The sequence below is a fragment of the Gallinula chloropus genome (assembly GCF_964237585.1).
Source record: "Gallinula chloropus genome assembly, chromosome: 1".
In the NCBI taxonomy this organism is placed as follows: Eukaryota; Metazoa; Chordata; class Aves; order Gruiformes; family Rallidae; genus Gallinula; species Gallinula chloropus.
In genome coordinates, this window is record NC_140085.1 from 93,052,191 (window position 1) to 93,068,745 (window position 16,555).

Here is a 16,555-nt window from a genome sequence, read left to right on the forward strand (position 1 = left end):
AAAAGAGAAAGTCAAATGATCCTAAAAGGATTAACATAGACAAGAATGGCAACATCTTTGAAAAGCTGCTGAGGAATATCACGCTTAGCAGACAAAACCACAAGGTTTATTGACTGCCACAAAAAAATACTGCATGAATTAGACACCAAGAACAATGGCCAGCAAATCTGGGAACCAACAATTAAACTGCATGTCAAAAGGGATGATACATTAATATGGTTCCGAGTACCTTTAACCCACACTCAGGTCTGTAGGCTCAGGAGCCTGCCCATGCATTGTTTTATTATATCATGGGCCAAAACATGCTGCCAGGCCGTACAACCAGTCCTATATACCAGCCAGCGTAAGAGCAGCTATCCTCACAAGTTCTGTCACCAGATGGCATATCCAATGCCTTAAGTAAACATGACTTTTCAAGTACAGCAGATTCCCCCTCAACAGTTAAAAGCCCTACAGCACAGGCCCAAGAGAAATAACAGTGTGGCTAAAAGCTCAACAGTATCTCTTGGCACATTTCTTGTCTCATATTGTTACCAGATTGGCATGAAATGTTACTACCAAATCAGGTAGGCAGCATGGCCAGGTGCCAAAGGCTGATGGTCCTTTGAACCTCAAAGAAACACGGCGCGGTTCACACAAAAGCGGAAATGAGGCATCATTCTTAACAGCCTAATGCAACCTCAAAAGCAGCAGTGGAGCAGAGCAGTCCTAATTCCAGCTCATGGCAATGTAAAGGGGTGGACAGTTGACAACCGGCCACCTTGAAAGTCAGCAGTGGAGCAACTGATAGCTGCCGCCTCGGACCAGGAAACCCCAGTGGGAAGTTCAACTGCTGTGCTGTCCCTGTGTGCCAGCCCAGCTCAGACCAGACATGATTTACCTCTTCAGAACACTGACATATTTGAGTCTGTTGGAGAAAAGAGGAACTGCTACCAAAACATGAAGAAGCAGGGCAATGGCAGCTGAAGGCAAAGTGCAATAATACCTTCTCTACACATGCCACAGAAAAGGCTCGTCAGCAATGGAAAAAGCATGGGATCAAACAATGGAGTTGCAGAACAAGTGTGGTGAGGGCTGCGACAAGCCAAGCTGTGTCAACAAGTCTTCACACTCTTCATGGAAGATGACAAGGCTGCCAGGTGATCTGGGGTGGAAGGCATGATGGCGAGTGAGGGAGAAAGTGGAAAATGTAAAAAGAAGGGTTTTCACTAGTTACCCATCACGGTTGGCTGGGTTGTCAGGGAGGAAGGAGTGGTGGACTTCAGCTTTGGTCTTCGAGTAGCTATGGTCAAACACAAAAAACACCTTCAGGTCCTCAGACAGCCTGTTGTTGCATGGATGGTATCAAGACAGAGCTATAAACAAGGAGACATGGCCCTGCTTGGGGCAGGCTTCCATATCACAGCATCATTCCCCATAGCAGCATGATGCTATCTTTCAAGAGGCATAAGCTCCCCACGGTAATAGAGTGAACCTAGAAGCAGAATCCCAATAAAGGCAGCAGAGAGCTTATGAGCGGAGCCATTGCTAACAAGGAGCCATATGGGGCCTACCACATCAGGAGCCTGCTTTTCAGGTTATCAAACATCCAAACTTGCTCACTGCTGCAGAGAAATCACTGCCCGAGTCATCAACAGAGGAAGGGAATTACTGGTTATTTACCCCTCACAGTCCTTGTGGTTTCCAGTGAAGCAGATGAAGTGGATTCCAGGTCCGGTCTCTGGGTTGCTACAGTCAGACAGGGAAATGATCTTGAGACAGCCACACAGACTTCCCACCGCAGCACAAGTAGCATGGGCTCACAACACCTCAAACATCTGTACTTAGGGAACACATGCTCAGTGACCGAATCATCAGGCAACCTTCTTGCCATGGTGGCATCTAACAGAATATTCATAGAAACTCAGCAGCTAAATCATAGAATCACAGAAGACGTTAAGTTAGAAAGGACCTTTAACAGCCATCTATTCCAACATCCTGCACTAAGCAGGGACACTTTTAACAAGATCAGGTTGCTCAGATTTAATCAGAAAAATTATTTCAGATTTTACAGAATAGGTGGGTTTTTTCCAAGCAGTATCAGCACAGAGTGTTACATGAACCCCATATTACAGTCAGCATTTTAAAGTAAATATTTTTGTTACTGTAATCCATCTTTACATCAGAGTGGCCTACCTGGCTTACTGTAGAACAGAAACATTGAACCTTTTTGCAAGCTAGGCCTACAGAGCAGATAAATACGAAGACGGACTGAGCTTGACAATAATTATCTCCTTGTTATCTGCCATATTGATGACTCACCACCTTGCTGATGTTTGGCAATGCCACTAACAGGAAAAAAAAATCAAAAGGCTTTGTCTAAATTTTAAAATGTTTTTCATCTTTAAGCATTGCCAAAATTGTAGAAATTATGATGGAATTACTGTTTACCCATCACTGTTCTCATGGTTTCCAGTGAAGAAAAAGTTAATGGGCTTCAGGACTGGTCTTGGAAAAGTAATATTAGAGATGGACACTATCTTGAGATATTTGCAAGGGCGTGTAGTGATACGATGAGGGGCAGTGGTTGTAAACTAGAGTAGGGTAGGTTTATATTAGACCTTGGGAAGAATTTCTTTACTATGAAGTTGGTGAGACTTTGGAACAGGTTGTCGAGAGAGGTGGTGGAGGCCTCGTTCCTGGAGATATTCAAGGTCAGGCTTGATGAAGCTGTGAGCAACCTGATCTAGTTAAAGGTGTCCCTGCTCACTGTAGGGAGGTTGCACTAGAAGGCCTTTAAAGGTCCCTTCCAACTTAATGCATTCTGTTATTCTATGGTATGGAGGTCTCTCTATGCATATGAAGACATCACTCTAATCACATCCAAATATGTCAGTATTTTAATTGTGGTTTCTTGACCACAAATAATAAGACTTTTCCTACCACATAAATCATACAATATTTTTTTATCACTCTGCATTACCAAAAAACCCAAACACTGCTCCTAGCAGGTAATGTCATGATGTTCCAGAGCTGCCATTTAGCTCCAAAAAATGACAGAACCCATAATCAATTTTTTAGCATCAAACAAGTATTTCCAAATCAGTGAATGAATATGTAAGCCAGAACTTCAGCCCTCAAAGATATTGACAAGTTTTGGAAATGACCACCTTATACTTTGTAGGATAAACGATTAACTGGCTCTTATTACTATGTCCTTCATCAGCCTTAAAAATCTGAATTTTGGGGTTAAAGAAAATATATGCCTTGAAAAAAAATGAAGCACCAGCTTCTTTGCAGAAAAATATATAGACCTGAACTTAAAAAGGATTTCCATCAAGAGATGAGCCAAATTCTAGAAGGAAAGTAACTTGTGTTTCTTAACCAAAATCTGTAAGAATCCCTAGGGCAACAGCATCTCTTTAATTTATAGGAACAGGTTTTCATCCTGAAGAGGTATAAAGAAATCCAAACAGACAGAATCTCATAAGCACACTGTTAGAGAAGCATGAGCTAAATATGAGTCACATTCACTTTCCAGAAATTAGTGAACGGATATGCAAATAGTAACAGTGAAATGCAAAGATCATGATAAAATTCCTTTTACTTGTGTATGAATATATTACTGAGAAAAAAAAAAAAGGAAAAAAAAGAGAGAAGAGCATTTCTGATAAAAGCATAAAGTGAATTCATTAAAAAAGCAGAAGATGGGTCAAACAATAGACATGTCAGAAAATGGAATCAAAACTTTTGAACTGCGATCACACTTGCAAGAACACATTATAGGAAAAGTGGAAGAGCACAAAGTTGATGGACCAACACAGAGAAAGTTTGAAACATGGAATTCTTGTTCTGAAAGAACTCTGTTAGACTCCTCCAGTCTATGCACACAGAATCCTTTAAAAAGGCAATGAAAGTTTGTATACTTGATTGACAGGGGAATGGATTTAAAGAGTTTCAGAAATTTATCCCTTTCAATGATTGCTTTGACTACATGCTTCTCAGCCGCTCTGGGCTATTTACTGTTCTCTCTGTTCTCATTTTGTTTGCTGAAAAATGGGAATAACAAGAGCTCCACAAATACATTTTCTGGATTGAAGACAAAGTTCAGAGGATAGCAAAAGAAGAAAAGGAGGGTTCTTGTTTAGCATTAAATTTGTGCTACAGAGAAAGACAAATATTGGAGAAACTGGCTTGATTCTTTAGGATATACACAGAAGGCTGACAAACTTTTTCTCTCCCCAAATAAACTTACATTTCTTTTTTCTCCTAGACATATCTGGACTACAAAGTCCCGCGCTATTTAAAAAACCCCTGAAGGTGAGTTTGCAATGCCTCCTGTTCTATCTTTCATCTCCCCGACATGAATTTGTCACTACAACATAGGTTAGGAGTCCTCCTTCATGAGAAATACACTGGAATATTCTACACACAACCACAGTATTTACAATTTGAACAAATTATCTGTTTTAAAACCACAAGTGAACATGAAAAATCAACAGAAAATAAATCTACAGAGAAATCCCTATACACATCACACACACCCCAACATTGTAACTGACCAGGCAGATGTCTTAAACAACAAGTACAAAACTTCACAAGAGTAATAACAAAGTAAATATAAAATAAAAAGTACAGTAGTTGTCTGCATCAGGATACTCTGCATATAATGGAGAAGGTAAGGTTTAATTACAAGCCTCACACTATTTCACAGACACAGAAGTGCCCAAGACGTTACACTATAAAATTCTATCACATGAAGTAATACAAAATTAGTCAATGGTAACCACAGTTAATAGTACCAGTTAGCATTGCAAAGGCTAACTAAGAATTTAAAAAAAAATATATAATCCAGCATTGTAAACATCATACACATGGCCTTAAATGAAAGTAGTACTCAATGCAGAATTTTTATCTTGCAGTTCTCCTCAGAGTAAGGAAAATTAAACCAACATTTCACTAAAAGCACACCGGGAGTTCTTCTGCTAATTCCTCATTGTTAAGAACACTCAGTTTGCAAGAAATGTCATTACCAGGTTGGATTTATGGTATTTCCGGAACTCCAGATGCTTTAGACATGAATTGTGAAACTCTGTGTTTCATTAAGAGCTGAAAAGAAAATCTGGATTTAAAATGCTGAGGAATCTCACTGTTGCTGGGACAGCAAAACACACTACCCAGCACAAGCTGTGCTGTTCATAATGATGTAATGGCACGCACAAGGAAGATACTGAATGTTTAAAAGTTCTCTCAGTATTATGTGACTAAAGAGAAAGATATGCAGCCCAATATGGTGGCAACAGGATCCAATATCTGATGCTAAACAGAACTCCTAAAAAGCCGTTTCTTTTACACTTTCTGGAGTTCTAACTACACCAACAGAAAAAAAATGAAATTGTTACAAGTTGGTATAAAAGACTGATTCTTTAGCACTGTGCACCAAATAACTTTCTAGCTGCTGACCAAAAAGTGATTGACACAAAACTGTTCTTAAAGAGCCTTGACACTTAAACTCAAATATGTCTGAAGGCGTTCACAGCAGAAAAGAGGAAGCAAGGGGCAATGTGATGAAAACTGAAGTGGACTTGCACACTGCTTGCCCATCACTGTCTTGTTTTCAAAAAGGATGAGATAGAGATCTGAGGATTAGCCCCTGTGTAGCTGAATCAAATACGAAACTCATCTTGAACTAGGCAGTTTCTGCATAAGGGATAATAGCATGGTTTTCAAGAAAAAAAGTAAGTCTAGGTTGAAAGTGTTGTTCATTACTTGAATAACCACACTGTTCTTTCAGGCTGCGTAGCTCTGTAGTGCACAAGAAATGTAATGTCATTAACCAGTCTTCAAGGAATGAGGAAGAGTTCAAACAGGCTTGGAGAACCTTGTCAAGTGTACCTTTGCTAAAACCAACTAATAAACTAGTGACCAACTAATGAACTAGTGACGAATTCAGCAATAGTTTTTTAAAAGATATCATTAAGATCACTGAGAGACTCATTCCAGGGTAAATAACGTGTAAGCTAGTATTTGACTGTAGTCCTCACTGTGTGCCTGGAATTCCTCACCTTCCTTTAGTTGAAAGATACGCTCTTCGCTCTCTTCTCTCTGCCTCCCTCCCCAATACACACACACACAAACCAGAATTCCTTAGGTTATTCCAAAGAAGTCCTTTAAATACAAACAAATATATACGCTAATGGTTCTCATCTCATACCAAGTCTATGCCTAGAATATGTTAATTAAATATTATTATAGCCGTCAATTACATTTTTAACTCTCCTTCATATCTGGGACATGTCTTTGGATGGAAATGTTTATGTTGGATTCCAGACTAGATCAGACATGATTTTCAACGTTTTCCCAAACATTGCAAGTGATTAGAAATTGATCTCTCTGGTTTGAAAAGAGTGCAGTGTAACTTTATAGGTAAAGCATGCAGAATAAAGAACTGAACTTGGATGTGCTATTTTATCAATGTGTAAAAAGAAGCCACAGTACTGAAACTTTCTGTAAGGCACTTGATCGTAAATTATTGCTCAATATGGAAGATACATTAATGATAAAGACTAATTAATACCTCTGTTGAATAAATGCATAAAATTTAACTCATCTCAATTTCTTGATTTTAAGAATGTTTAGATGACAATGTGCAAGCTTTTTCATTAACCTGAACTTAAAGGCAGTTGGACAGCCTCTAAAAATTTCCTGTGAAATACCCATTTATTCCAGTTTTTACTGCAAGAGAGTTCTGGCAAGAACCTGAAATAGACTTCGGATGGAATTGTCATTATTGAAAGGAAATGAAATATTTCTTCATGCAGGGACAGCAAAACAAGCAGAACCTTGAGCACTGATAGAACTCTCTTTGTTCAGTGTAAGTTTGTAAGATAGTGGTAAGTTTTAGTTTATTTTCTGAACTCAGGAACTAGAAGAAATCTAAAGAATAAATCTTGGGCAGGAAGAGTAGAAAAACTATATACTTTAGATTATATAAGTAGAAATTATTTAAATGTCAAGAAATTACCATAATTCAACCAGTTTAATTTTACTGGAGTCTGGTATAATACGTTTCAATGGTGTTTGAAGGCTTCACATATATCATAACAGCACCAGTTCAAAATCAACTTGTTGCAACTACTTTCTTTAATTACAATGCTGTGCAGTTCAGATTAAAAAAATGTACGCAAGCAATATAGCAATATATGTGGTATTTTTACTAGCCTTGGAGCTATGCTGTCTCACTTACTGGGCAGAAAATATCTAAGTTAGATAAATGCTTTAAATATATTCAAATATATATTCAAATGAAAGGACTCAAAGGTCTGTTCTCCACTATTTTGAAGCCTAAATACTCTTTGCTCTTGATCCTATTATTTCTATGGGTCTCACTCAACACTTCCAAGTATTAAAAAAGTTTCATTCATTCTGAGGCTGATGTGTAACTGTAACCAGAAGCCATTAAAATATATTGGTGTTTGTCTGAGAAACAAATTAGACATTAAGAAAACATCAGAATAATTTACCTAGTTCCACTTGAGGCAAATATAACAGGTTGTGAAGGTACTTGAGCAGTTCACATTCAACTTGAATCTGTCATATCACCCTTTATTATAATATATACTCCTGTAGTCATAGCTTTAAAGTAAAATATTATAGGGAAATTACACTGCACAACTAGAAGTCTATGAGTGACAAAAGTACTGCTATTTATTTAGAATAACTATTCACTTGTAGCTGCTGGTAGTTATACTGATTTCAGGGAATCTGTTTATAATGGTACTTTTGCAAAATCAGGACAGCTGAATTGGCAGGGATCACTACTCATGTCAATCAGTCATTATAGTATGAGAAATTTATGCTCAACCGAGTACAAAAAGGGGGTAATTTGAGTCATCTCTGTCCTTAAAACATTAAAAAAAATATTGAGTGTGATGTGAAATTATCCAAAAAAGAAAGATGTAACTATAATACTCCATTATTCTGCATCATGATAGTTCTGAAAGCTTACTAATTCAATGCTGTAATTCCAAATACAACGATATACCATCTCATTAATCTCAAGGTAAAGAAATGTAAATTAACAATACAACAACAACAACAACAAAAAAGTATAAGGACATTTCTTGTGAGAATTCCTAATACTAATAAAATTACATTTTCAAGAAATGTCATTACCAGATTTTGTTGATGGTATTTCTGGAATAGGAAACGTTGTGGATCTTGAAGTAATAGGCTGTGTTTCATCAGGACCTGAAAAGAAATTCTGAGTTTTAAAAGTGGCAGTGATATTAAAGCCACTAAAGTACCACTGTACATGGCTGGCAGAAGCCGCCCTGTAAAGGGAAACAATGATACAAATAAAAATCAAGACAGTAAATGGCCTGAGAGTCAGCTGGTGACTGACCAGATCAACCAAGCTGACATCTTCTATGGCGTGGATACAAGATGAGTAAGAGCGGTATTCTTGTATCTACTTAATTTCCAAGCAATAGAATTTGTATCTTTTCAAAGACTTCAGGCAGAGAAGATTCAAATAAGAACTAAACCTACATAAAACTGCTTATAGGAATTTACAGTAATATACAATTTTGTTCCTTAGTTACTCAGTCTGAGCAGAATGCTTTCTATTGCCAATAAAAAGAAATAGTTGACATGAAAGTATTGCAAAAGAACCTCAAGAGACACATTTTGTTTAAAGATAATGACTTCTGGTCTTACTGCAGTCCAGGACAGTGATGAGAAAGTGGAAACCATAATGCAAGCATGTGCTGTTTACCTATTGCTATATAGCTGGTTACCAGATTAGAAAGAGATGTTGATCAAGGCTGGTCTCTGGGAAGCTAACAAAATAGCTAAGGAAGCAGAAAACGACTTGAGGTAGATGATCTTCACACGGGCATCAAAACACTTCCCTGAAGACAGTCAACAAAATTATACTTTGTCCAGGGATCAGATTTTCCCTGCAACTATCACAAAGTTACTTTGATATAAATGGGATTGTTGAGAAACAACAGTGGAAACCAGCTTAAAAACATGTTTTTATGACAATATTTTAATGAAAACACAAATGGAAATAAATCAGATTCTACCAGATAGCCAAGGTCGTCATTTCCCTTACAAAAATCATGCAGCTGGCATGAAAGGAACATGATCTATTTCCATGGGCAGTGGTATATGAAAAAACAAAGAGCAGGTGCTCTTCATGTTAAGAGCACTCGTGACCGATTAAAATCAAAGGACATATAAATCTAAGTAGCCCATTTCTAAACATCAAGACAGAATGCTGTGGCAGTTCTGCAAGAACATGTTGCAGAGAGGAGTGAAGTCACACTTGACTGGCTGTTAAAAGTTTTCTACCTAATGAAGACAGATGGATTTGACTGAAGTGACATTGCATAAAACTGTTTTTAACTTTAAAAGGAAACCAAAATATTGTATTTTTGCTGAGGCAAGATGACTGTCAGTACCACCCATGCAGTATTAACACAGCTGCATCATGCTTGTGTTCAGTGTGAATTCAGTGATAGGCAAGAGCTAAGACTTTTCTAAATATATCTGTGAGGAGGAACTAAAAGAACACTGAACAAAGTTTAACAAATAACACCAGGGGACGCATAAATACTGTATGTATGTTGTAATAAGCTAATTTCCATATGACAAAATAAAAAGTTAATGATCATTTACCCAATTCTGCTTCACTGCTGTCAGATGTAACAGGTTTGAAAGGTGCTTGAATAGTTACTGTAATAGAGAAGTATGCAATTTTCCCACGTTAGGATGCTTTGCCTCTCACAAATACATTGTCAAAACCTACATTTTTGGTAACTATATTTACTAAGCTGCACTTAAATACAGCAACAAACATTTGTACTTTGGGCAGTCACTGGTCCCAGCACATACTGGAAAACCAACCAAACTGATTTCAGAGCAAGTCAGCCACATGCTGTACTAATTCTACACCAACAATGTAAGAATACAAAAGTGCAAATGAGTGGAAAACTCAGGCGTGAATGAATTTTACATTATTTGCGATTTATATTCTAGTTTAAACATCCTGACCAGAGAAACAAAGCCTTATTCACAAAGTATTTTACAGTTTATACCACACAGCACTTTTGAACCTGTTCACTTAAAATTAGAAGGACCAAGTCCTCCCTGAGACTCCTAATATTATGTTTCCTAATAAACGTGGAGCACCAACAGCCTTTGTTTCCATGTATGTGTTCAACAATTCTATAAATAAAGATATTTCAATCAGGTTGGAAGATATGGATCTTTGACACACAAGCGGTGTATAGCACTTATGTAAGTGTATTTAAAAAGATTAACACTCACTGCTCTTACAATACTGTACATCACTTGTAAACATATCAAGAAAAGTAGCTTCAACTAACTATTCAGTCAGAAGCCAGCTTTGTTGTCTCAGCATAGTATACTGTAGAATCAGCACACCTGATTTTGTAATTGGTCCCCAGAAAGAGAATGATGTTTGATACAAGGATGTAATAAAATATCACTTGCTTAAATCATTCTGGCACAAACAGAAACACAGATGACAACCCCATAGCAACCCTCTACTGTTTTTTATGATCACATTTGGGAAAAATCTCATGCTCAAGTACAAATGCATATATTCTGCCTAAAAACCTACGTTATCCATAAATACATGGGGAGAAGTAAGGTATTATTAGCAGAAATAATTGTAAAAATATTTTTAATACTAAAATGCTGTACTGCAGCTGTTTTGAATATTAGAGGCTACTTAACAAGTTATAACAGGATACAAATGCTCAATTAAAAAAATCTCTTCAAAAAGTGCCTATTGGCTGAAGACAAAACATTCCCTCCCTAAAGGATAGGAGTTATACTGACAAGCTCAAATTCATCTAAGCTCAAAAGTTTCCTCTCATCTGCTAAATTCTGCCCCTCTGTCCCCATCCCCAGCCTGACAGTAATATGTTAAATCCCTGCCTGAAATAGCCAGATCATATCAGGATCACTTATTTGAGGCTAGAACTGCTGAACACTGGCAATAATTACACAGAACATGAAGTCTTAGCAAACAGATGAAATACCACGGCAGGCAACATTAAAAAGCCAAGACAAATAATAACAAATGTTGAAATAGTTCTACTTAAATATCTAGAAAGATTAAGGATTGGAAATGAAGCAAATGTCATTTACCAGTCTCCTGCTCTGACATTTTTTCAGATGAAGATATTTGGGAAGTAGAAGTAACCTGAAGAAAACGGTGTGAGGCTGAAAAAAAATTGTGGTTTATTATTTAAAAGATACATTAACCATCACATCACGGCATCATCGATGACCATGGACTCGATGGTTTAGTGTCTAAAAATAAGGAACCAAAGACAGAAAAAAAATTCTGCAAAATAAGTAAAATATTTAGAAGAAAGAGGTTAGTATGAAAAGATTTGTAAAAACACATAAAGATGATACAAAACTGAAATGGAATGTCACAAGTAGAATGGAAAAATCTTCCCATGAGATTATGAAGAATATAAAAATGAAAAAGCTCAAGAACAGTGGGCAAAGGCAGACAAAGCAGTTTACGACGATACCAAAACAAATCCAATTAAAAAAATGGCCTAAAATAAAAGAACATAAAACGTGCTCCAGATGACAACACCATACAGGGAAAGAGAAAGAAATACCCAGAGTCCAGACTAAATTGCATGGGTTCTTTTGTGATTACAAATATCAGATTTCTCCACTGTAAAAACAAGAAAGCTAAGGAGAGTCCTTTAGTGATGTAACACAACAAGTAGAACTTCCCAGGAAGTTCTCACCTGATCTGAAAACAAGACTGCAACAGACAAAATTGTCACAGTAACATTCTGAAACACTTGGTATGGTTCATTACACATTTAACTTGACTTCAGGTCTGTAGGCTCAGCAGCCTGCCTATACATTGATTTGTTATATCATGGGCCAAAACATACTGCCAGGCCACACAACCAGTGTGCGCCTGCCAGCATGAAACCACCTATCGGCACAAGTTCTGTCACCAGGTGACATATCCAATGCCTTAAGTAAACATGACTTGTCATGTATGGCAGTTCCCCCTCAACACTTAATTGTCCCGCAGGGCAGGGCCAGGAGAAATAACAGTGTGGCTAAAAGCACAGATCAAGCAGATCAGCAAGAAATATTACTACCAAATCAGGTGGGCAGCATGGCCAGGCGCCAAAGGCTGACGGTCCTTTGAACCTCAAAGAAACACGGCGCGGTTCACACAAAAGCGGAAATGAGGCATCATTCTTAACAGCCTAATGCAACCTCAAAAGCAGCAGTGGAGCAGAGCAGTCCCAGTTCCAGCTCATGGCAATGTAAAGGGGTGGACAGTTGACAACTGAAAGTCAGCAGTGGAGCAACAGATAGCTGCAGCCTTGGACCAGGAAACCCCAGTGGGAAGCTCAACTGCTGTGCTGTCCTTGTGTGCCAGCCCAGCTCAGACCAGACATGATTTACCTCTTAAGAATGCTGACATATTTGAGTCTGTTGGAGAAAAGAGGAACTGCTACCAAAACATGAAGAAGCAGGGCAATGGCAGCTGAAGGCAAGGTGCAATAATACCTTCTCTACACATGCCACAGAAAAGGCTCGTCAGCAATGGAAAAAGCATGGGATCAAACAATGGAGTTGCAGAACAAGTGTGGTGAGGGCTGTGACAAGCCAAGCTGTGTCAACAAGTCTTCACACTCTTCATGGAAGATGACAAGGCTGCCAGGTGATCTGGGGTGGAAGGCATGATGGAGAGTGAGGGAGAAAGTGGAAAATGTGAAAAGAAGGGTTTTCACTAGTTACCCATCACGGTTGGCTGGGTTGTCAGGGAGGAAGGGGTGGTGGACTTCAGCCTTGGTCTTCGAGTAGCTATGGTCAAACACAGAAAACACCTTCAGGTCCTCAGACAGCCTGTTGTTGCATGGATGGTATCAAGACAGAGCTATAAACAAGGAGACATGGCCCTGCTTGGGGCAGGCTTCCATATCACAGCATCATTCTCCATAGCAGCATGATGCTATCTTTCAAGTGGCATAAGCTCCCCACGGTAACAGAGTGAACCTAGAAGCAGAATCCCAATAAAGGCAGCAGAGAGTTTATGAGCGGAGCCATTGCTAACAAGGAGCCATATGGGGCCTACCACATCAGGAACCTGCTTTTCAGGTCATCAAACATCCCAACTTGCTCACTGCTGCAGAGAAATCACTGCCCAAGTCATCAACAGAGGAAGGGAATTACTGGCTATTTACCCCTCAGAGTCCTTGTGGTTTCCAGTGAAGCAGATGAAGTGGATTCCAGGTCCGGTCTCTGGGTTGCTACAGTCAGACAGGGAAATGATCTTGAGACAGCCACACAGACTTGCAACTGCAGCACAAGTAGCATGGGCTCACAACACCCCAAACATCCGTAATTAGGGCAACACATGCCCAGTGACCGAATCATCAGGCAACCTTCTTGCCATGGTGGCAGCTAACAGAATATTCATAGAAACTCAGTATCTAAATAAATCTCCATCAGTAGGAATATGTTTAAATGTCTGCTTCATAAACCACTCCATACATTTTGTTGAACGATGCCAAGAGTGATTGCAGAGGGAACATGGTACCTAAGACACTCACCTTTGGTTTCAGTACTGAAGAACTATTCTCACTTATCCTTAAAATCAACCAAATCCTTCATTTTATGGGACAGAAATCTCAGTCCTACGCACCAACAAAGTGAAATGTCTGCAATCAAGTGACCAAAGGCATTATTTGCTGCAGATTTTTAGCACACCTTTCTACCACTTACACTTGTACAGTCCATCATCCCCCTGAATACTGAAGAACAGGTATTTTCACCAAAATGGTTTCCTCATGCTCTCTTATCCTAATTTTCCACCAAGAAGATGCATAACCCAATACTTAAACTAGTAGAAAGTCTAGCCTGCATGTAGTCATTTGCACAGCCCGCTCATTTGTAGGCTTGATTACAGATGGAAGGGAAGCAAGACAAACGGTAGCTGTTTCTAAACATCTACAAAGATGAAGCAGTTGGTGGTAACAAGGAATTCATGCCCAGGGATTTCTCTGGGATTTTTTGATATTTCCAACCTCTTGAAATGGAAATCCTAATGTTCAGACTTCTTCTATATGAACCCTCAATGATGCACTAACCAAATAAATAACTGGCATTTTCCCATGCTTAAATAGTCATGGGGTATTTTTAAAAACAGCTTTGTTATAATAACAGGTCTTGTCTATGGAGGAGCTTTTGCATCCAATGTGCAAAAAGGTACAATGTACCAAATATGACATGTTAGCACTTATTTAACCATTCCAAATAGTCAGGATTGCATATATATACAATCCTTCACCAAAAAAACAAGAAGAAAGAAAGAAAAAAAAAAAGTATAACATCCCCACAGGACAATCTACTTAACCATTTATAAACATTAGAAAACACAATCTTATCATTCCAGTATTTCATTCTAAATTTCTCTAACACTGCCAGAATTAACACAGTCAGAATAAACCCTCAATAGAGAAAAATATTGCTGCGTTTTTTGAGATTGCCTAGATGTCAGGAGAACTACAACAAGAGAGATATCATTACCAGCTGAGACTGGTGGCATTTCTGGCATGCCAGATGTTGTGGTTCTTGAAGAAAGAGGCTTCCTTTCACCTAAATCTGAAAAGACAATCTTGTATTAAAGACTTAATTGCGTCAGACCTGCTATGGACAGCACAGGACTCAACAGACAGATGTTGCACTGTTAAAATGGAAGCACAGGGAAATTTTCTTGCAAATCAGCTCACATCACTGTGTGTCTTGAACTGTTAAGCTGGTGTGGAAGTCAGTGTGGAAACCATGACTTAATTATTCATGCTAGTGAGAATTCCTATTAGTACTTCAGAATCTTAGTACATTAAGAAATGAAGGTAGTAAAAAAACACCTTTTCACTTAGTCTAATCAGTGGACCAGCCAATAAAAGCTGTCAAAGCAACCTGTTCACAGAAACTTTACACAGAAATATACATTAAGTGCTTAATTCCCTCTCACAGATAAGGTCTGTCAGCACAGGACACACAAACAAACTCAGCCAACTGAAAAAGTCAAGTCCACAGCTGGAAACCTAACTGATGATCAAATCAAACCAAATAAACCAAAAGGAACCCACCTCTATGCCCCTAATCCTCCGTCTACAAAGATGAATGATGAATGCAAATGAGAATGTAGTTAATGGTAAAAATAAGTGGTATGAATTGCAGGGATGGTAACAACTGAAGCAGTGCAAAGTTTCCAAAAATAGCAGCAAAGATAAAAATGAAAAGAAAATATTTAAAACTAAATAGTCATCAATTTTACCCAATGCCATTTCTGACAACTGAGGTTCTGTAGTAATTACAGGCATGGATATTTCCAACTCAGTAGCATCTTTAGCTGCAGAAAAAATATAAATACACCTGAGAAATAACTTCCTGTAAATAAATGAAGAAGAAAGATTTGGGGGAGAGATGTTTTACCTTCCACTGCTCTGCCAATTTACCAAATTACAAAATTAACATCCTTTTTGATAAGTGTTTTAAATACCCTAAGTACTTAGCTGAAGATGTTATTGTAGTTTTCCCAAAATGCAAATGTTGACAAAAAGTTTGAAACACAACAGAAAAATAGTTTGACATGCACTTGCTTTAAATAGCACCTGAAATAAACAGCTTTACAATGTATACCACACTTTTCCATAAGTTTAAGAATTCTTCAGAAAATTTAGGAAAAACTGTTCTTTCAGGGGATTGAATTCTCTTGGTACGACTTCAATAAATGGAGTTTCTCAATTTCAGCCAATATTTTCAGTCAGATTTGGGCCCAGGTATTCCATATAACAGAATGAACTAATTTGATAGGAAATCATTGCATTGGATTAGGTTGCATTATAGAACAGTGCAGCAAAACTGAACACATGAATAATGTATTGGGATGCCAAGAAGCAGTACGTTATACAGCAGAGAACTTAAATTACAGCTGCACTGCTCAGAGTGAAGTTTTGGGCAATCAGGCGCTTTTCCTTTCTCCTCCATGTCTTCCTACACCTTCCCCTTTGCCTCAGCTCTTACGTGTATACTTGTTCATTTTCAAGCAATGCTTAAAAAACGTAAGCATCCTTACATATCAATGGCTGCAGGAAAAGTGACAACCTACCTCCAAAAGAGTAACTCAAAGCATTGCTTAGTTAGAAAGGTCTGGCCTGAGATGTGCTTGCTTTCTTAGTATTAGACAATATATAGGAAAAAAAATCACAGCAAAATGATTACGGGAATTGAAAAACAGACAAAAAGAGAAAGGAAACAGTCATACCACTAAAAAATATCATATCTTACTTGACTGTAACAGTCTTTAGCCTTGCAAAATTTAAATCTTTTCTTGACACACTTTGCATTACTCAGCTAAGTTGCAGTCTTGCTAGTTGCAGTCTTGTTTTAAACTTGTGCTGTGTCTGACGCCAGGAATTAGGATCTTGTTACAGGACTTGAAAAACTAACACATAGGGCAACACCCAATGCAAGCTGTACA

General features: G+C 38.2%; 1 protein-coding gene across 1 annotated transcript in view; it reads right to left on the reverse strand.

The window, feature by feature from the left end:
- The window catches only part of ABI3BP (ABI family member 3 binding protein), a gene marked incomplete at both ends in the record, with an annotated part of 155,055 nt that overhangs the window by 65,557 nt on the left and 72,943 nt on the right, over window positions 1-16,555 (reverse strand). The window contains 9 exons of the mRNA XM_084276754.1: window positions 1,217-1,282; window positions 1,663-1,728; window positions 8,155-8,229; window positions 9,664-9,720; window positions 11,164-11,238; window positions 12,805-12,870; window positions 13,251-13,316; window positions 14,596-14,670; window positions 15,350-15,424. Of these exons, the coding sequence (XP_084132880.1) occupies window positions 1,217-1,282; window positions 1,663-1,728; window positions 8,155-8,229; window positions 9,664-9,720; window positions 11,164-11,238; window positions 12,805-12,870; window positions 13,251-13,316; window positions 14,596-14,670; window positions 15,350-15,424 (621 nt within the window). The remainder of the gene's footprint in view (window positions 1-1,216; window positions 1,283-1,662; window positions 1,729-8,154; window positions 8,230-9,663; window positions 9,721-11,163; window positions 11,239-12,804; window positions 12,871-13,250; window positions 13,317-14,595; window positions 14,671-15,349; window positions 15,425-16,555) is intronic.